The sequence below is a fragment of the Podarcis cretensis genome (genome assembly GCF_951804945.1).
Source record: "Podarcis cretensis genome assembly, chromosome: 12".
In the NCBI taxonomy this organism is placed as follows: Eukaryota; Metazoa; Chordata; class Lepidosauria; order Squamata; family Lacertidae; genus Podarcis; species Podarcis cretensis.
The window spans coordinates 25,150,615-25,173,064 of record NC_137181.1 but is presented as its reverse complement, the minus strand read 5'-3'; the positions used below and the strand labels follow the sequence as shown (position 1 = coordinate 25,173,064).

General features: G+C 43.6%; 2 protein-coding genes across 5 annotated transcripts in view; both read right to left on the bottom strand.

The window, feature by feature from the left end:
• The window catches only part of ST8SIA6 (ST8 alpha-N-acetyl-neuraminide alpha-2,8-sialyltransferase 6), a 473,234-nt gene that overhangs the window by 82,361 nt on the left and 368,423 nt on the right, over positions 1–22,450 (bottom strand). The window lies entirely within an intron of this gene.
• On the bottom strand, positions 1,141–22,053 carry HACD1 (3-hydroxyacyl-CoA dehydratase 1). Of its 3 annotated transcripts, none has more exons than XM_079948375.1 (7): positions 21,831–22,053; positions 16,499–16,616; positions 12,651–12,669; positions 12,481–12,566; positions 7,485–7,606; positions 4,232–4,410; positions 1,141–3,463 (listed from the first exon to the last, which is right to left on the bottom strand). In XM_079948375.1, exons 1-7 carry the CDS (start codon positions 21,968–21,970, stop codon positions 3,381–3,383), a joined length of 747 nt encoding a protein of 248 aa, XP_079804501.1. In that variant the 5' UTR covers positions 21,971–22,053; the 3' UTR covers positions 1,141–3,380. The 3 variants fall into 3 exon arrangements, with proteins under 3 accessions (XP_079804501.1, XP_079804503.1, XP_079804502.1); XM_079948377.1 differs by having other exon boundaries at positions 12,481–12,569; positions 21,831–22,052; XM_079948376.1 differs by having other exon boundaries at positions 12,481–12,563; positions 21,831–22,052.

Below are 22,450 nucleotides of genomic sequence, written 5' to 3'. Positions count from 1 at the left end.
GTACCAGAAACAATATGCTTTAGCTTGCAGGCTAGTATGCAGCCAAATCCCAAAAATGGTGCTATGTAAACATTGTGAAATTAACTTGTTTAAAAGTTCAGTTTTTCTGCTTTTCTCAAAAAAGCAACCCCATTTTGAGAACTTACATTGTACAACAGTATTTGGGGAAATACACCTTGGTGAACTTCAAGTTTATAGGCTGAGTTATGTTTACAGCATGAAATACCTGTACATGAAATGACTGGATTACATCTAAGCAGAAGACCTCTGAAAAAAGAGGGAAATCACTTGTTATCAAGCCACAAAATATACTCAATACAGGACACTTAGCATAGGAGCCAACTCCTAGGGGCTAAGGTCCTTTCGCCCCTACGCAATAAAATATTTGGGGGGGGGCAAAGTTGATTGGCATTGCCATTCAAACAGTGTGTGTGTGCAGTGTCTTGTGATCAGTTATGCGGGTCGGGGGTTATCTGCCCCCACCCATATTTTATTCAAGTTCACAGCCCTGCCACTCAACTTGGGGACCTGATTCTCACAGATGGCGAACAACCACAGCCTAAAGGGATTCTATAACTAGAGTAACCCCACATACATTCAGTGCTCAGAACTAAGACAATGAGACAGTTATGAGAATAATATTGCGTGAATGCAACCAAACATTGTTTACATTTATCATATTTTCTTGGTGGGATCTGTTGCCAAAATTAAGTAATACAGTCTATGTAAATGGAACTATTTACAGAGGTCTCCAGATTATCTAGGATGTATTGAATTCATAATTTCCTAGTCAATCTGGAGACACAAAGTGTTGTTGTTTTTCCTGTATTTTTGTTGGAAGCCGCCCAGAATGGCTGGGGCAACCCAGTCAGGTGGGTGGTGTGTTAAAAATACTATTATGTTTGAAGCTAATAACATATCAGTGACAATATCACATCAGCCCTGCACTGAAAAACCTTTATGTTCTATACATCTGGAAACTGCAGAACTATAAAAACATTTGGGTGTGGATTTAATAGTTTATTTGAAGTGCAATTTTGCAGAGTATTAGCAGAGTAAAATCACCTTAAAATGTTTTCTTCCTTAAAATATAACCCAGGGATACTACATGGCTCCTCTGTGGAAAATCAGAAATCATGATTGCAAGAAATTGTATTATTTTAATATTGGATGTACAAAATGGTAAAAAAATACCTACAATATTTCCTTGTTTACTGTATGACAACATCCTCAGGTTTAACAACAGCATACATGAGAACCAAATATTTCTACTTAAAGAACAGCTGCAGAAAATCCAATTTAGATCAGCAAGAATTACAGGATGAGGCACATAATATACTTAGGCATTAAGAAGTTAAAATGCTAGAAAAGGTAACCGTATTAACCATTGAAAAAATAGTAGATCTTCTCACATAGTTCTTCTCCGTACTAATTCAGAAACGTACCAAAGAGCTGCCTGGATATTTTGTAAGAAATAGTTTGACGTTTTTAAAAGGAAAAAAAAATCAGGCTTAAACAGTAACTGCAAAAATATAATTGATGCAACTTGAAACCCTTTAATCTAAACACAGCTGAATGATTTTGTGTGATACTATATTTTAAAAGCTTTATATAACATGAAAAATGGTTAGAGCACCTTTGTGGGTTTTTTTAAATTGCAGAGGCCCCACCCCCAAAATAAAATTGTTATATTGCCGGAAAAGCACTTACAGTAAAAAGTGTACAGTAAAGAGCTGCACCCCCCTCCCCTCAGCTAAGACCTTGCTAATACACAATTTGAAAGGACTAGACACATAAACTCAAGTATATTTGAAGAAAGAGTTTACCACAAGCTATAATCACATCACAGCTTGGATCCAAAGATCCTATAGCACAAGCAGAAAGCAGAAAGGGATCACACACCCCTATTGGCAGCTTCCCAAGGTCAGGTGCTCTGTAGAATCCCCTGACCCTTGAGTCAGATTTCAGGATGTGTGAGACTAGACTGCAGGTGCTGGGTGGAGATATCCAGTGTTTTTCTTTCCCTGAATTTCCTTTACTTGTACAGTGGTACCTCGGGTTACATATGCTTTACGTTACAGACACTTCAGGTTACAGACTTTGCTAACCTCGGGTTAAGAACTTTGCTTCAGGATGAGAACAGAAATTGTGCGGCAGCAGCGGGAGGCCCCATTAGCTAAAGTGGTGCTTCAGGTTAAGAACAGTTTCAGGTTAAGAACGAACCTCCGGAACAAATTAAGTACTTAACCCGAGATACCACTGTACTTTCTTTATCACGATTTTACATTCTTTTACAATAAGGCACAAAGGCTGGGATCTAAAGATCTGCATAATGCACATGCAATCATTTGACTCCACCCCACCTTCAGCTTCAAAACTCATTTTCTATATTACATAGAGGACTGCCTTTTGAAAAATAAAAGCCCAAAGGTCCCATGGGTATATTAGTTGTGTGGTTCTTTGGATCCTGTCTACTGAGCAAACTGCTAAACAGTCATGTAAACCAAAGTAAACCAAAATTTCATGTATCACAGACTGCCAATGTGCAGAGGGCAAACGTACACTTTTCTCTTTTTGATTGTATTTTGGCACATAAACATTTCTTAAAATGAACAAAAATACCCCTTGCCCTTAAATTATCTGGACAGCTGAATTTTTGATCTGATCTTTTTTGTGTAGAACATATTGCAGGTATTGCAGAATTCTTTTAAATAAGACAACTGCCTTCCAGGAGCTAAAAAAAAAATAAAAATTGCAGCATTTAAGACTGAGCTCATTCCCATCTCCATTTACAGTGAACAGCCCACTTGGCATCAGTTTCAAGGAGATGCTTCTGAAAACCATTCAGGTTTTTGTTTTTGCAGCCACTGAAATGGTCTTCAGTTTCAAATTGATTATATGTACACAGATAAAAGGTACATTTTATTAATTCTCCTTATTAGATATTAACAGGCGGGAAATCTGATAAGCCTATGATGACATTTAAAGGAAGACGCAGGCCAGGATCCCAAGGGATGTGTGTCGTTTTCTACAGCTCCCCCCCCCCCACAACAGCATTCCTGCATTCCCCTGAAAAGCTCTCCTAATGGCTAGGAGGACCCTTCCGCAGAAGAAAGGAGCCCCCTCCAGGTACATGCAGTGTTTTGAACATATGAAAAGGCCCCTAAATTTGACGAGTGGGGGTGGAGACAGTACCAAAAATTAATGCAGACTTGAAATAGCGAAGTCCGAAAAATATTAGCATTACTAAATAAGATGATCGATGTTGGTTTTGTGCACTGGTTATTTTTGTTCCATGATTTCACACTTGGACTCGTGCAACACATTCTGGATTTTGGTTTGTTACTCTGAAAAAGCACCATGGTTAAAAGGGCTTGTTTTTAATCATCCTTTTCTACAATCACTTCGCCGTGAAGCACTTTTCTTCTTTGACGAAGCATGTGGAAGTACAGTTGCGGAAACACTGTTAGGGAAGAAAAGAAAGAGCAGAGACGTGTAACTGTAGCAAACGGAATTGGGTATTTTTTGTCATCCAAACCCCCCACCATGGCTGCAGTAGGGTCACCATTGCCTTGCTGTTCACATTGGTCAGGAAGCAAGGCAGGGAGGGGCCAGGGTAATCAGGGGTGGTAATGGGGCTGGCTCAGTCTGTCCCCACAGACTGGAATGCCCAGTTTCAGGGATCCAACCACAGCATTTCTTATAGGGACAGAACAGGGAATCACAGAGGGATTGGGGCATCGCTCCATGGGTTGGAGGTGGGCTTGATGGAGGAATGGCTCCACCCCAGTCAAAGTTTGAATTTCAGCCATATGCCCCAGCTTCTTCTTTTTTAAGGATTCAAGACAGCTTACAAACAATCATGCAATAAATTTTAAATGCATACATCAGCCAAGTCCTAAAGCAGCAGTCTTAAAACCTCCACCATAGAATGATGGAAACAATTTCTAAAAAGAGCAATCGTAAAGAGAACAGTTCTCAACGAAAATAAGCCAAAAGAACATGTAGCCCAAAGCAGTGTTTCATCCTGAGCAATTCATTGAAGGCAGAAAGCACAGGGGGGTTAGCATGATTGAATTTGGAAGAATGGGGATGGCTTGGGATTATTACATATTACTTTGTTATGGAAAGATGCAAGCTATGGTAACTGAGTAATAAAAGAAGATAGGATAAGCTTTTGAATGGCACTTTTAAAAGACAAATGTTTCCACATGCATCTATCGATACCTACATGGTACGTAGGATGCCATGACGATGAGGAGGAAATAGTAGTAGTCAAAAGAGACATTATACTTGTTGGGAAGTCTCACTGAAAACATCCCCGATCTCTTCACGTAAGGTAAGGCAGCATAAATGGTTAAAAGCTCACCGATGACTCCCACGGGATATAAGATGATGAAAAAATTGTACCTGGAAGAAACAATATAACTAAACAAATCACTCCAACCATTATCTTTCTGATTTTTCTGCTTTGGATTACAACACTTACCTGGGAGTAAGCTCCCCTAGAGGCCATGGAACTTACCATGCATAGGCTTGCTGCCCATGTGTTCTGGCTGAGCAAAATGCTGTAAATTCCTCAAAAGTTGTAAACTCGACTGAATGAGCCAGCCAACTGAATACACACCTCAGTCAACTGTCGGCAGCCACGGGTCTCCCTACTGTCTTCCTCAATTATGTCGGCTGTCAGAATCGCCAGGGACAAATGGAACAACTCCATTTTGGGATGGAGTTTTTAATCCCCATGAAGAATTCCTTGGTGGGGGGTTATTAATATATTGTTATTTCTCCCTTTGCAATCAGGTTTACCTAAGCCTGCAATTGGGAAATATGGTTTAATTTGCCTAGTATTTCATTTCATTGGCATGAATAAACTTTTATTTATTGAATAAACTTTCATTGGCATGAAATAAACTTTTATTTATTGAACATGGAAATGTTCGATCAAGATCTGAATTTAAACTTTGGCTCTGAAGATCAGACTTTAAACGTTTACCCTGAAGATACTAAAAACACACACATCCTAAGTAGAGAAATATCAGCCAATGCACTTGTGTATACAATTGCTGCTGCTGTGTGGACAAAGGAGCACCATTAAAGTAGCAGCAAACAGTGGTGGGATTCAACTGGTGTGCTTGTGCTCACAAAAGAACTTTTGATCAAGTAGATGCCTCCAAAACGGAAAAGGGGGCAAAGCGATTTTTGCCTATTCCCCCTGCAGTCTTTCAAGCCCCCAGCCACCTTCCACCCTGTTCTGGAGGGTCTCCCAAGTCTCTGGGACTGGTTTTTGGAATTCACTGAGGTATGCAAGGGGAAGAGTGAATTGGCAAAAGATTCTCTTGGTCGATTCCGAAATATAAAAAACACTGGTCTTGAAAGGTGCAACTGCTTTATTCAGAGCATTGGGGGGGGGGGGGTATTCACTGGTACAAAATACTGGAACCTCTTTTTTCCTGCTAGCCATGGAAGCAATTTTGAGCACTTTTACCTTTGCCACTTTTATCAATATACAGGTATCTGCACCTCATTTTTTTACACACACCCAAAAAAGTACTGGCTTTATTAAACATGATATTATCTTCTTATTTTTTGTCACCTTACACACCGGACACTTAAAGCTATTTATACTTTGACAGAGGGGTTTTTTTTTTGCACAAGGTAAAAGCATACAAATGCAGCCATTCATAAAGAACCAGCCTCTTGAACTCAGGCTGGAAAAGGCAAAGATGGTTTGCTCCCAGGGTCAGAAGGAAATGCACCATGTGCATTCCATGACCAAAACTGGTGCAGCCAGGGAACCCGAAACCCTCAAAAGAACTCAACTCGAGTAGACTGTATGGGGTGCACAAGAGAACCAAACACATTAGCGGCATGCAAAAAGAAAGAAAGAGAACTCAATAATACTACCTAGGCACATCAGAAGCCAATTAATGAAAGGAGAGTTTTCATATAGCTAAGCTGCACATATTCTACTATGCACAAAGCGGCAAAGCTCCTCTGGCAGCAAATACAAGAGGATTAGAAAATCCCAAACTATTACAAAGAAGTACAGAATAATAGTTTGTCACATTGTTTTAATGCGCTGAAAGGCAGGGTGCTAAATGAGTTCCTTTGAATTCTGAAATCTCATTTAAGAGATAATACACAATGGAGGGGGGTGGTGGAATCAGAATATGGTTGTCTGCTTTGCTTTGTAGTGTTTTCGCAGCAGGTGGGGGGGGGGAAGATACCAAAACTCAGTGATGGAGCTCATGCTTTGTATGCAGAAAATCCTGGATCAAGCCCTAGCACCTCTACTTTAAAAGTAGCAAGTGATGGGAATGAGCTCCAGCAAGACACTAGATAGTGACTGCTAGTCAAGATTATATGATGCTAGAAGAAGAAATATACAGTCCTAACATTAGTTTGTTATGATTTGGCATACACATTGTGTAACATTAAACATGCCATGTTTGAAACTGAATGCTCAGTTTAGAAAAGAACTCTAGATCAGTGAAATCCGGTCACTTATCCAGCTGTATTTTTTTTTAAAGGAAAAATGTCTATCCTGAGAGAAAAGAGCTGCAGGTGTTGCAACTACAGAAGCTTTTGCCATGTATGTGAATATGACTGGGTCTCTAAACTACCACATGCTCACCACCAGAGTGCAGTTGAAAGTGTCTGCTTCAGTTGACGCAAGCTGTTAAACAAAATGGCAACAGCACCAGCCACTGAAACTGCCAATAATATGCATTTACCAGGGAGAAGCCCACTGAACATACACACGAACCTTACTTCCAAGTAAATATGTCTATGATTGACCCAAAATACTTGGGTCAATGTTTACAATACAAGCACACTGGCCAACAGCAGCAACATGGCAAAAGGCTAGAACCGCAGTTGCCAAAGGATTCCAACTCTTCAGCTCACATGACCAATGTATCGGGGAAGGAGTTGGTCCAACAATACTTGGAAGGCCACTGGTTCCTCACCCCTGGGGTAGGAAGATTTTCAATTAAGATTGCAACTGCCTTCCCCCAAACTGCATCCCTTGTATTTCTTTCACCTAGTCTACTTTTGTATCAAATTCCAGCAGAATTATATCCCCAAATTGACATAACAGAAAGACTCACACAGGTGTTGCATTTTGCAAGCTTTTGCACTTTCACTTATAAAAAGCCTTGTTTATCTATAGGGAATCCCAAAATAGCATATTATCCAAGCAAAAGCAAAGCACCTGTGAACAAACATTTTTTCTATCTTATTCAATATGCAATTTTCAAATGACACACAAGAACTCTCTAGAAATATTAATGGCATGAACACAGGACAGGTTAATTTTTTAAAACCAGCAAACTCTGCATTAAAAGCAGATCCAAAAGTACAAACACAACTTCTCAGCTTTAAAAACAAACCACACACTGTTTATTTCCTTGCCGATTCAGCATGCATGAAAATTAGCATGCACAGAACAATGAGAGACTAAACTGCAAGGCATTCTCCACCTGGCCCATTTTATGAAGTATGGCAAGTGGTTGAGCATATTGAATGTGTAGAAGGAATATCGAGTAATCTCTGTCACAGTCCATACGACCAGAAAAAGAATAACGCTGTCCTCATTCTGGATCTGTAGAAGTATAAAGAACCAACATTTTCTGCATCCTTAAATTGTAAAGAAAGCTGGCAACAGAATGGCAAGGCAGTACACCCAAATCAATGTTTTTAAGAAGAATGCATGTTATGCTAAACATCCCGCACCAAACTGAGAGATTGCCTATGGAACAGAGCAGTAACTAAATATAGCAAATTCACATATGCACATGGTTCTCTTCCCCCTTCCCCCACAACCTTTTTAGTTACCTTCCCAAATAATTCTTCTTTGGCCTGTTATTCTTCAAATGTTGCTGAACTACATTTCTGATAACTCCGAACCATTGGCCATGCTGGCTGGGGCAGATGGTAGATGGAATCTGACGACATCTGAAGGGGCACAGGTTCCCACCCCTGATTTAAATCACTGACAAAACACATCTGTTTTCAACCCAGCTACTTTTTTGCTTGCACATCCTTTTTGGCCTTCATGCCTCGTCTAGTATAGTAAACCTTCCTCTTTACAGTGCTTGATCTAAGAGTTGGGGGCGAGGGCCCTTGGGCAACCCCAATCAGAAAAAGGGGCTGGACATACAAAGTGAGAACACTCTTAGGCTGCATCTGACCTTCGTGGATGAGTAGAGGTGGTACCACGGTGCCCATGATAAGCCCTCTGCTGGTTCTGGAGCCCTGGCCTTTCCAGGCCTATTATTCCCATTATCTGGTGCCAGGCCTATCCTCTTCAACAGGCCGTTGCAGATTTTTCCTCTCCACATTTTCCAATAAATTAAGATAATTTCACTTTGTCTTGTGCAACCAAAAGGAGGCTACAGGCTGCAAAAAGAACCCAGTGCCAGAATGCTGGCTGGAATCATTTCTGCAAGAGGATCACTTAGGCAGTAAGATCTCCAAATGTACAACATGGCGCAAGGAACTAGGCACTGTAGCTGACTATATGCTCATCTGCAGCTTGGTCAACAACCAAGTCATTCCACTGTCTTTGCAGGTGCTGGACATCTACCAACCACTTCAAGATATCAGAGGCTACCCAGAGCTGTTGAAACTAGCAACAACAGATTAATTTCTAACTCTGCAAAGGAGGGGCAGGGATTTCTTTTACTGCATTCTGAGAAGAGGAATTACAGATAAATAATTTTCTTTTTCGTTAAAGTGCCTGAAAACTAATAAAAGCTCCGTGGGTGTCTGTGAAATAAGATAAAGCAACACAGATTTTGTTACAAGACCAGAAGGGGATCCCATGCTCAACTACTTGACAAAATCCAAAGGCTGTGAAGTTTTCAGATAGGTGAGCATCTCAAGTACCACATGAGGTCAAGGCGTAGCACCAAGTGTTTACTATTGCTCTTCAAATGTTTTGTATTAATGCTCACCCAACATACTGGTGGGAATGTCAACTTGCCAATGGGTTTTGGAAACATATTATGCAACAGATTACATTGACGATAGGAGCAGATTTTAGTCTTTCTCCAATGTTGGTAAGATTGGGGCTGATGTGTCTGCAGAACAGATTCTTTAGTGAAAATCTTGTTAATCACAGCCAGAGTAGTGCAGGCCAGAAAATGGAAATATCCTTATGTTCTATCTACATGGGAATGGTTTCTGAAATGCTTAGAATTAGCAGAAATTGACAAATTAATTTGGTTTATAAGAGAAATGGCAATGCCTCTAATGCAAACTTGATTAAGAGGTGGCTGTATTTTGTAAATCCCTAAAACAAAATAAAAGAAAAATGTATTATGCATGCTTACTCAGCAGCAACTCCTACTCTGCTCAGTAAAGGGTTTACTCCCAGGTAAGTGTGAACAAAATTGCAGTCTAGTGTTGTTGTTTTTTAACAGTTTATACACAGCTTTCTATTTTTAATGTGCTGCTGCCCACCTGAAATTCTGTTGAAAGAGAAGCCTTAACAAGCTAATATATACAAAAATTGAATTAAAACCTTGACTGATCAAACTTCGAGCTTGTTCAAAGCGTTTCCATTCTCAGCAAATGGATGAGCATGGGTTTTCAGGAGGATTCTTTGCAATGTCTTATCCACAGCAGGTAATAAGGCTCATTTATGTGTGGGGATCTAATCTTTTGGATTTTATCCATTCTGTTACAAAAAGAGAGCAAGCTGACAGCTTATATGGATGATGAGCTTGATAATAGTTCTGTTCGCAATCCAGTTACAGTTAAGCATTTGACCTTAAGCTCCTATGTAGCCATATCCCACAACTCTGTGCACCAGAAAATTAATGGCTTAGCATAAAGCGTGTAGACCACTATCCTAGCAAAATACAAAACATGGCAAAGATGCAGAAATGCAGATACAGTACACTTCTTTCTACAATGCCAATGTTATCAGCTTATTTTGGACAGACTGGCTAGTTTCCCTCCTGCAAGAGGAAAAATGCAGTTCCCTGTGAGCAAAAAAGCAGCTTCTGTGCTGTGCCCTGCCCTACAAGAGACCCCTGCGTTTCGATTAGTGCAAGATGCAGAACGGAATTGCTGTCTTTTATGTTTTATGTCTTTTATGTTGCTCTTGGTAGAATCAAAATTCCATTTTTACACCTTGCCCAATCTAAGTTAATTGCGTTTGAATAACACCTTCCCTCCTTCATTTTAATTATCAGTTGCAGACTGGGACTTATTCATCATACCTAGCGACATTATTATTATTTATCTTGTTTTCTTTCTTTATTTTATGTTAGACCTTAATCGTGGTTTATTTTTGCTTTAAAATCCAGCTTCTTAAGAGCTTAGATCAGGAGTGCAGAAGTAGATTCTGATGCTGGCCATACCTCGAACTTGGCCACCCTCCACAGACCACTCTGACGGGTGGGCTGAGTTGCCCACCTGTCAGTCACCTGATGTCATATGACGCCAGGTGATTCAAAATTCAAGATGGCTGCAAAGGGCTGAAAAGGGAGATTCTTTGTTTGCATCCCCTGCTAGAGTACAAGTCACATCTGCAAAGGAGAATCCTTTGCATCCCTGGCTTGAGTTCAAATAGGATGTGAGACCGAGGAAGGGTTGGTGTGGTTGGCCACAAATGGCCTGATGGACCAAGCCTCCGAGTCCCGGCAGACCCTATTTGGTTTGTGGCCTAGAATTTCTCCACCACAGGTTTAAATTATCTCAAAAGGCTGCTTTTCAGTTGTGCTAGTAAATGTATTATATGACTGTTTCTTAGGGGGATGGGATGCAGGTGGCGCTGTGGGTTAAACCACAGAGCCTAGGACTTGCCGATCAGAAGGTCAGCAGTTCGAATCCCCTGACGGGGTGAGCTCCCATTGCTCAGTCCCTGCTCCTGCCAACCTAGCAGTTCGAAAGCATGTCAAGTGCAAGTAGATAAATAGGTACCACTCCAGCGGGAAGGTAAACGGTGTTTCCGTGCGCTGCTCTGGTTCGCCAGAAGTGGCTTACTCATGCTGGACACATGATCCAGAAGCTGTATGCCGGCTCCCTCGGCCAATAAAGCGAGATGAGCGTCACAACCCTAGAGTCGGTCATGACTGGACCTAATGGTCAGGGGTCCCTTTACCTTTACCTTTACTTAGGGGGAACTTCCTACTAGGTGGGGCCTCTTCCCAAACTCACTGATATATGCCAATGACTGCATGAATCTAGTTCCTCCTTCTCCTCAAATGCGGACATGGCATCTTAGGAAATAATACAAAACATTTGTACCAAGGCATAAAAATAAAGAAAAATGAATTTGAATGTTAAACCTGTTCTATCATTTAAAAACAAGCTGTTGTGGTTCTGAGCAAACTGCACACAGTTTGGGATACCAATTTTTAAAAATAATAATCAGCCCAAGAGTTCTCACTTGCAAGCCTTTTTAAAACAAACATAAAAAGGAATGAAGAAATTATGCCATTCATGACTATAAGCAGATAGTCAAAACTGCCACCTGCTGGTGATACAGTTTAATGGCTGGGCCCTTTACAGCAAATGAATATTGAAATGAAATGGGGAAAAAGCTAGGGTTAATTTTGGTTGTAACCATTAAGATATTCAAAACAAAATTGAATTGTGGAGCAACTATCACAGCCTGAAATTATGAACTATTGTAAAGCACATTCTACACTCCGTGAAAGATTGGGCATCATCCAGCCAAAATGCCACACTTTCCAGGGCAATCCTAAGCAGAAGTCTGAGTTTGGTTGAGTGTGATTTGCCTTCCTAGTACGAATGCTTAGGATTCCTGCACAAATTTCCAATGGAAGCACATCCTTAACATTTACCCCAATGGAAATCAGTATGATGTAAGTTAGTGGCAATTAACATCAAGCACTAGGCTTTCACATAAAATCACTCTGGTCCAATTTAACTTTGTAATGTACACCTCACCAGCCTCAGCTAATTTCCCCTGGGAGCTTATAAAGGAATGGTAGGAGTCTTTTCTTATACCTATTATAAGCACTTACTGCACATACCTAAGAACAATGACATTAATGCTAACTAGGAAAACACCTGCATGAAAGATTAATTCACATGCATTTAGCTTAAGGCTTACTTTCACTTAGTCCATTCAACATGTGCTAATTTTAAGTCCTCTCTGAAACAGGGACAGCCCGACAGCTTGGTGAATCGGTTGCCAAAGAGATGTGTCAGCCTTTGATCTTGTTTCATAGAGAGAGCAAACCAGGCAGGAGGCCAACCTAGCTCAGATATCCATCTCCAATGGCCTTTAAGTCCTCATCTCCCAAGCGTAAGGCAGACACAAATGGGGAACTTTTAAGTTCTGCCTGCAGAGCTGTGTGCTGTTACAAGTCAGCCTCAGCCCTCTGAAGGTTCCTTCAGCCTTGCTGAAGACACATATTTACTGACTTTTAGAAGACTGCGAATTGTCACAAAACACACACGCAGAGTTGCAGAGACAAACAGTTTCATGACACTTACCTGCTTTACACTATGTGTAATAAACCACACCATGAAGATTCTGGAACTCACTTGGACCCCGGTCACAAGCATAGAAGTGTGCACTACTCCTTAAAAAGAGAAACAGGTCACCTTTGTCTCACAGGGCAGGATTTTGTTTAGTTAACTGAGAAACTGAAACCATGACTCACCAAATGCACAGTGGATTATCTGTAAATTTAAAGAGAGAGAGATGGGGAGGATGAACAACTGAGTATTTCAAAAGCAAAACCATAACTGGTCTATTCTCATGCGGCTCTTTGAGATCTTGTATAGAATGTCCTGGGAGATTGAAGTGTTCTCCTACTGGTTTCTCTGTCTTGTGGTTTCTGATGTCAGATTTATGTCTGTTTATTCTTTGGCGTAAGGTTTGGTGTCCGTTTATTCTTTGGCGTAAGGTTTGGTCTATTCTCATCATAGTCATGTGAGAAATAAAACACAGAAATGGAACTTCTAGGCTGGGATAGAATTTAACATGGAAAATGCAAACTATAGAAGACTCACAGCAATCATGGAGAAATGAGCATCAGGAGATGACTCTACTGGCAGGTGGGCACATGACAGCATGGAGAATACCACCACCCTGTTGCAAAACTAGGCACTTCATAAACATCAAAACAATAAAAATATTTTTTTTTTAAGTTGCACATGTAGGGTCAGGAAAGGTAAAACATCTGGCAAAAGTTTCAACCACTCCACTGGAAAGCATAAGGCTTGGAATACAATGAGCAAAAAATAAAATAAAAATTACTAGAATTGTTAGCTGCACTATTTGGGTTGTACAATGTTCTGCTATTTATCTCAATATATTTCTATGACTGCGAACTGGCTGCTGTTAGGTGTACAGTCATGCATCCCTTGACCAGCCATGGCACTAGAACCCAGAAGCCAAACAGCTCACGACATTTGCAATGTTAAAGGGGCTTGTAACTCAATTTCAAATTTTGATTGCTGCCTTAAGTTGCTTAAATTGGGTTGTATATGCAATACAAGTCATATTCTTAATAGAGCCACTGAAATTAATGGTCTGGAAGTTAGGCCTGGAAACAAACTTGCAACCAGTGCAGATGTTTTAAAGCAGGGGTTATGTGAGATCTAAATGGATCCCCAGCCAGTAATCTGGCTGCCGCATTTTGGACCAGTTGAAGCTTCTTCTTCAAGGGCAGCCCCACACAGAGGATATTACAATACTAGGTAAAGGGACCCCTGACCGTTAGGTCCAGTCGCGGACGACTCTGGGGTTGTGGCACTCATCTCGCTTTACTGGCCGAGGGAACCGGTGCACAGCTTCCGGGTCATGTGGCCAGCATGACTAAGCCGCTTCTGGTGAACCAGAGCACTGCACGGAAACGCTGTTTACCTTCCTGCCCGAGTGGTACCTATTTATCTACTTGCATTTTGACATGCTTTTGAACTACTAGGTTGGCAGGAGCAGGGACCGAGCAACGGGAGCTCACCCCATTGTGGGGATTTGAACCGCCGCCACATCTGGCAAGCCAACCAGAGCTGGAAAAAAGCACCCCAAGCCACTAAGGCCACCTGAGCCTCTAGTGACAGTACTGAATCCAGGAGCACCTCCAAACTGCAGACCTGCTCTTTCCAATGAAGTTCAACCCTGTCCAGGGCAGACCATCTTCCTACCTCCTGCCTATGAAGACTTTAGACCAGGGTTCCTCAACCTTGGCCCTCCAGATGTTTTGAGACTACAATTCCCATCATCCCTGACCACTGGTCCTGCTAACTAGGGATCATGGGAGTTGTAGGCCAAAAACATCTGGAGGGCCGAGGTTGAGGAAGCCTGCTTTAGACATACACCACCTCTGTCTTTTGGGGATTCAGCTTCTGTTTGTTGGCCCACATCTAACCCATCACTGCCTCCAAGCCCCTGCTTAACACCTCAACTCTCACCTCTTCTGCTTCAGATGGAAAAGAGATAGAGCTGGATGTCATCTGCATATGAATGACACTTCACCTGAAATCTCCTGATGACAGCTCACAGGGGTTTCCTATAGATGTTAAATAGCATGGAGGACAAAATGGAACCCTGTGGGACTATTTCAGATTTTTATTTTGGTGTCCTATTTTGGAGATAGGATTTCCAAATGAGGAAGTGAGATTTAAAAAAATTAAATAAAAATTCTATGGTTTCAAAAACACAAGAGAGTGTCTCTGAAAATAATGGTACAGCTAAATAAACATTGTACATGGGACTAAGAGTGAATGGCTGGTGGGCCACATCTGGGTCTATGAGGATTCCTAAAAAATTGCCATCCTCCAAACTCCAGGGAGGTTAGGAGGGCTGGAGCAAGTCTGAGATCAAATGCATGCAAGCTGTACGACATACATTGCCTGTACTGTACAATGTTGCACACCTGAGGAAGAAAACTGGTTCTGGCCGGTGGGGCAGTTTCTTATGTCCACACACACACACACACACACACACACACACACACACTGAGCCATGTTTGACAGGTGAGTGGTGTCACTCACCTGCCAATCATTCATCACAATACAGTGGATGCTCGGGTTGCGAACATGATCTGTGTGGGAGGCATGTTCGCAACCTGCAGCATTCACAACCCGCAGCGCGGCGTCTGTGCATGCACGGGTCGCAATTCAGTGCTTCTGCGCTTGCGCCGAAACCCAGAAGTAACCCATTCCAGTACTTCCAGGTTCAGCACGGTGTGCAACCCAAAAACCCACAACCTGAAGCGTCTGTAACCCGAGGTATGACTGTAATATAAGGTGGCTCCTTCTGTCCTGCACAGTTTGAAATCAGTCCATGCAGTCAAAAAACTGTGTGCAATGCTTTCCAACCGCCAACGATCAGCTGATAGTAGACACTTTGGAAGTGCTGTGCATGGGGCTTTGCAGGCAGTGCCAATCAGCGGTGCCTGCAAAGCCCCGCTTTAACTGCCCCACACCTGATGCCATATATAATGTCAGGAGAAGTGCAGGTGGGTGTAGCTACCCACCCCTATTGGAGACAAATGCCATTGTGTGGTGCACTTTAATTCCCTCCCTCTCAGCTAGCTGATGAACACAGCATTGGGCCTGTAAAGCATATTCATGCCCAGGATCATACTAAAGGACAGAATCACAGCATGGGGAGGCAACCCCAACACCACCTTGGGAACTCATGGAGCTGAAGTCACACACAAAGTGTTGGCAACAGATATAGAAAAACAGCAGGGGTTCCATGAATAACTGGCAGCAAACTATGTGGAAAAGAGGGTGAGAAACTTAAAATTCAATTTCAAATCAGTGGGAAACTCAAAAGACTGGTGATTTACAAAAAGCCCAAGTTAAAGTGCCTTTCTCCCAAATTCTGCATAGTTTGCAAGTTCTTTCACAAAGCGCTCCTAATCACTCTAAATTATTTAGACATTCATTATGTTTAAATAATGTTTAGCAAATCTGTATGCTAGCTTTGTGTCAAGAATAAATCTGTATGACCTGGTTCATCCTAGCTGGCAGCCAACCACACTGAGTGCCATCAGAGCATGTTTTAATATCTTAAAACTGTAAGCCATCTTGGATGTCGTGGCAGAAAAGTGGTGACGGTGTGTTTGTATGAAATACTGTAAATGAATAACAAAGTTGCATAACGATGACAGCTCAGATAAAGGATCGCTGCAACCACACAAATCATACTCCTTGAGCTAAAAATACAGCCTCCATGAAGAGGCACCCATTGATACAAACAGCACCTCCATACAGGCCTAGAGTCAGCATGTCACGCGGACTGGTAGCTGCCAGGATAGGGGCTGGTCCCGTCTCCGTGTATGGAGCTTCTGACCTCAAACTCAGCAGTCCAGAGACAGTTAATTTAGGCTGCCTAATTTATGAGAACCATTCCCCCTGGCTGAAGGTATGGGAACTTCTGTTAGCTTGCCAACAGACTAAACTTCTTTGGGTCCGTTAATTTTTCGTTGAAAGTATTTTCCCAGACCACCACTGTCCCATTAAAAAAAAAAAATGCATTGCTTAAAAAACTTACCTCAAGCAAAGCAAAAGTCTGGAAAAATTTAAGTGTCTTTTGAATGTTTTTGTATAAGCCTTTGTGTGTTCCTTTTTCCATGTAAAACCGCACCATGGCAATAGCCAAAACCAGCCACCTAGAAAGAGGAGAAGCAGTATTCTTAATGGAATAATGAATTCGTGCAGTTATCTTATTTCTTACCAGACCTTCTACCAAGCAGCACTACTTTCCAGTCAGGCCTTTGAGGCAGGAGTCCAGCACCCCACTCCAAAGCATGAGCAGAATGGCCTCCCAAACATTTTGGCTTACCGCATTTTGAAGTAAATGACATAAAATATGTTGCCATCGAAACAGCAGCTCCCCTATAAACTCCACTAAGTTCAGAGCGTAAATTACCTCACTGCACCCTTGACACAAAATCTCATCTACCTCAGCTGACATTTACCACATTTAATAGAACTGCTGCAATTACAAAAGTTTCCTCACAGATACTTAGGCTCATCTGCATAGTTTGTGGTAGGATTAGAACCCCAATGTGCCTCAGAAGAATGGGGGGGGGGGTGGATTCAAGAACTCTGTTTAGCAAAATTCTTTCTTTCTATACTGTATTTACACTGGTCTGTCATCACACTGCTTTTATTCACTGCTTCTCAAGGATCGAAAGTAGAGGCAGGGGAAGAAGGAGCAGGCAGGAAGAAAAAGGAATGTACTCATGTCTGTAGTAAATGGTTTGATGCAGGGGTGAAGAGAATGCCTTGTGGGGGAAAGAGTGTCTCTGTGTGTGACAGTTTTAGACCTCTGGTCACTGGGAGAAGAGAAAGGGGGAATTGGAGCAGGGGCAGGTCGAACAGAGTGGAGGTAAACGCGGCATTTGGAGGAATGTGGGATAATAGGGGAGGGAGGTGTGAGAGAAGAGAGTTTTAAGGCTTTGGTGATGGGGGAAGAAAACGGGAGACACAAAATTGGAGAGGGGGCAGATGGAAGTGAATTGAATTACATGTGCAATGCTGTGTAGGAGTGAAAGGGGGCACTGGAAAAAAATAAAGGGGACTATTTCAGTGTTACTTCCTTTTTACTGTACTCAAACTTCCATTCCTCAGTTGCCTCACATGAGGGAGATAAAGGATTAAGAACCCTCAACTATTCCATAGTACTTTCATACCCAATACCATGTGTTGTCCAACAGGAAGTAGCAGATTCAATGTAGGAATTACTACCAAGCAAACACCTGTATATGTACAGCATCTGTCAACTAAACTGAACTTTCTCCATCTCTAACTCTTGCTCTTAAGATTGTATTCATCTTAAAGATACAGTAACATAACGCTGGGTGGGTGTGCAAAGGAGACTGTATAATGGAAGAGAGGAAGAGGCATGGAAATAGCGGGGAGCGTGGTAGCAAGAGGGAGGGAGTTGAGAAAAGGCAGGATGGAGAAAACAGAAAGTAAAAGTGAAAATGGGGGGTGCAAAGGCGGCTGCAAAAAGGAGGGAGCAGGAAGCATGAAAAGGGAGGCGGAGATGAAAGCAGGGGTACAAAAGGGGCTGCAGAATAGGAGGGAACAGTGGCTTTATAATTGGACAGAAGACGAAAAGAGTGTTTAGTTGTTGCAATGTGTCATAGGAGGAAAATGTAAGAGGTTACCATGGAGGGCGTCTGCGAAAAGGAGGACTGCAGAAAGGGAGATCAGCTATAGAGCTCACTGGACATACTCTCTTAGCCTCACCCAGTGCTATTTTTCTCGAAAAAAGAGGTGCCAGAACTCACCATTAACACCTCTCTCATTCTCTTAGAATGGCAATGGCGCCCACCTGAGAGGTGCCGGAACTGAGTTCCTGTAGTTCCTCCTGGGAAAAAAGCCCTAGGCTCACCTATCTCACAGGTTTGTTGAATAATTTATGTTGCTTTGCACTACTGAATGAAAGGTGGGATATAAATGTAATAATATATATTTTAATTAGAAATTCCTTCCATAACTGATATAAGACCCCTTAGGTGTTCAAAGGAATGTGTGAGAGCTCAGACATGTAGGAGGTTGTACTGGGTCTGCGCTGGACATCTATGTACGTACCAGCCCTGGCCACACCTCTCCTGACCTGTGCTTTGCTGAATATGGTTAGAACCCACCCTTGAATGGGGAAGCCTGACTATGCAGAATTCCTGATCCCAATGAGGATTCTAAGCACCTTCAACCCAAAGCATCTGAAATCCCCCTTCAGACCTTCACATACTGAAAGCAGAGCTAGAACATGTGTGGACATTGAGCGGTGAGGCTTGTGAGTATAACTCCCCATCCTTTAGACCTACACGTGCTCATCTGGACACCCAAAAAGTGCTATCGTATTTGCAACCATTTAAAAAAGGCATTCATTCCACATGTAGGTTTCCTTGCGAAACATCTAGAAACCATGGTCTCAACCCCAGTCCAAAGTCCAACCAGGGCTTTTTACTCTAGTTCTGGAATACAAGATGTTGAGGCCAGGGTTTGCTCAAATTCCCATGGCCAATCCAACACAAAGAGCCACTCTTCCAATTCAACTTTCCTATGATAAGCGTGCAATAGGATTTCAAGTTCCATCCTGCTAAGGCAGCTGTTGTTTATCAGGACTGTGGTGTGCATTCAGAAGGTCCATGATCAAAACAAAAAGCAAATACAAGACGCCTTGTTCCATAATGATGAATGTCTATGGCACTTCTATACCAACTACCCTGGATTCTGCAGCTCCTGTAGTTCCTCTTCAGGCTGAAATTTCACATACACAGCCCTCTTGGTCTTGTGATCTGCATGTGGGAGGCGCTTCTGAGAATGCTGTTGCTTACTAGCTGACATAGCACAGATGGACCAGCTCCTACAGACACTGAAGATGTGCTAGGCGAAAGGCACCAGCATGTTCCCTTAAGTCCTCCTGGTTACAAAAGAACGAAAGAAGAGCCCAGAGAGAGACTCATCCAGCATTCTGGTCTCACAGTGGACAATCAGATGCCTACAGGAAGCCAAGAAGTAGGACATGAGCACAAGAGCCCTCTCCCACTTGTGACCATTGGCAACTGGTTTTCAGAGGCATACTACCTTGGATACTGACGTTGGTCCTTAGCCATCATGACTAGTTGTCAGTGATAGCCTTATCACTCATGAATTTGTCTAATCCCTTTTAAAGCCACCTAAGTTGGTGGCCATCACTACACCCTCAGTCAGTGAATTCCATAGTTTAACTAGGTATTTTACTTCCTTTTGTCTATCCTGAATATTCCAATATTCGGATTCATTGGATGACCCAATGGGAAAGTGAGAGAAAAACTATGTCTAGTTTACCCCATACCATGCATAATTTTAAACACCTCTATCAAGCCTTTCATTCACTCACTGTTTTCCCCTTAAACTTAAAAAGCCCCAAAGGTCATTAGTCATTTTGGTTACCTTTTTCCGTACCTTCCCCAGTTGAACTCTATTGTTTCTGAGGTGCAGGGATTAGAACTGCATAAAGTATTTCATGTGTAGTTGCACCACAGATTTGTATAACAGTATTATGTTATTGGTAGTTTCCTACTGCCCCTATCAATTGCTTTCCTAATGATCTGCAACACATAATTCACCTTATTCACAGCTGCAAAGGGCTGACATTTTCATCACACTATTTGCTAAGAACCCTCCACCCCAAGTTCTTTTTTCTGGTGGTTAGTCACCACCAGTTCAGAATCCATTATGATGCAAAGTACGTATTTGTTTATTTTTGTCCCTACGTGCATCACTTTACATTTACTTACATTAAGCCACATTTGCAATTTTGTCCAAATTTGTTTGGACATTTGCAATTTTGTCCAAATTTGTGCAATTTTGAGAGTCCCATGGACTGCAAAAAGATCAAACGTATCCATTCTGAAGGAAATCAGCCCTTAGTGCTCACTGGAAGGACAGATCGTGAAGTTGAGGCTCCAATACTTTGCCCACCTCATGAGAAGAGAAGACTCCCTGGAAAAGACCCTGATGTTGGGAAAGATGGAGGGCACAAGGAGAAGGGGACGACAGAGGATGAGATGGTTGGACAGTGTTCTCGAAGCTACAAACATGAGCCTGATCAAACTGCGGGAGGCAGTGGAAGACAGGAGTGCCTGGTGTGCTCTGGTCCATGGGGTCACGAAGAGTCGGACACGACTAAACGACTAAACAACAACATTTGCAATTTTAATGCCTATTCACTCAGATCCTTTGAAACTCCTCTCAATACACACATACTGAAAAACCACACTTTCAATAATTTCATGCCACATTTCCTACAGTATATGAAGAGCACTTTAAAGTAGGAAAAAAAATGCATACTGTGAACCCCTGTGTTGGTGTCTCATGCAAGACACGTTTAGCATATGCACGGCTTGTGGAAGTGCCAGACCAGCCATGCATTTATTATTCCACTTATTTATACCCCTCTTTTCCTTCCCAGGAGATCACCCTTCCCATTTTATGGCCGCAACAACCTTGTGAGGCAGGTTAGGTTAGACTGAGGGACAGGGACTCAGGGTCGCCCAGTGCGCTGCTTGGTGGTTGAACCTGGCTCTCCAAGGTCCCAATCCTTAACCACTATACCACAACGGTGTTAATGTATATCTTTACATTTAACACGGCCAGCATGGGGGGAGGGGGTGCAACAAAATCCTTAGTGCAGCAGCCACGTCTAGTTGGCTCGGGAAGAAGCTGCCCATAGAACAAGAGAGCTTTGCCGCCTCTCTGCTCTTTGATTTGAGTCCACGTCGAAAGCTGGGCAGCACACTTCAAGGTGGCACAAGGCTCTTCTGTTCTGGAGGGTGGCTGAGGGTTGGCTTGTGGCGTAACCCGCAGTCTGTCCCCGCTCAGCTTCTGGCACGTTCTCCGGAGGGCAGCAGTCTGCGCTCCTGCGGGAGTGGGAGGGGAGCGCGGCTCGCTCGCTCGCTCGCCAGGGGAAGCAAGCGGCCGCCAGTGGCCGAGCGGGGATGCGTCTTGCGCGGCAGCCGCCGTAAATTATGCCGAGGGAAGCAGTCTGCCCCATGCAGCCGCCGCCGCCGCCGCCGCCCCAGTGCACCCCCGCCCGGCATTCCGGGCTGGGGCTATACTTAACCTCTGCGGCGGGTTAGAGGCATGACGTGCTCGCCTTGCTGGAAGGCTGCACCGTATTAGGAAATGCAGGCAAGCCCGAGCTTCGCCCCCGCGGCCGCCGCCCTTCTGCGCCGCCCGCCGCCCCCCTGGTCCGAGGGCTCCCCGGCTGCCCCTCTCTCCTCCCCGGGCGAGTGGGCGAGAGAGCAGCCGGCGACACAGCCCCGGCCCCGCCGCTCGGCCAGCTCCGCCGCCGGGCGCGCGCTCTCCCTCCCTCCCTCACTCACCCCGCCGTCATGGTGATGTTGTAGAAGATGAGCCAGGCGGTGGTGACGGAGCCGCGGCGCCGAGGGGCGGCCGCCTTGCCGCTCTCCTTCTCCTCCAGCGAGCCGTTGCCGGCTCCGCCGTCCTCTTCGCTAGACGCCATGCTTTCCCTCCCCGGAGGCCAGGCGGAGACAGACGGACGCACGTGGGGGGCGGCCGGAGGAGGCGGAGGCGAGGCGGAGGCGGAGTCGGGCGCGCAGGCAGGCAGGCAGGCAGGCCGGCAGGCAGCTGGCTCTGGCGCTCGCCCCATCCGTCTTCGCTGAGCCCGGCGGCAGCTGCTGCTTGGACAGCTGCTCGGAGGCTTCGCCCGGCCCCCTCCCGGCCGCGCAGGGGTTCCGGAGGATACCAGAGACCCGGCCGCCTCTGTGCGCCAGGATGACGAGACTCGCCTCTCAAGCTGGGACTCGTCCGCACCCTTCCCGCGCCACGTTGCTCTTTCACTCGAACAGGACCATCCCCTTGGACCATCTTCCCTGACAAGTGTGGTGGAAATATGCATTTATTTTATTTTTAATTATTTTTTAAAATAAAACATATTGTTGCACGCCCAGCGTTTGGCTTCCTTGCAGTGAGGGACAGTAGA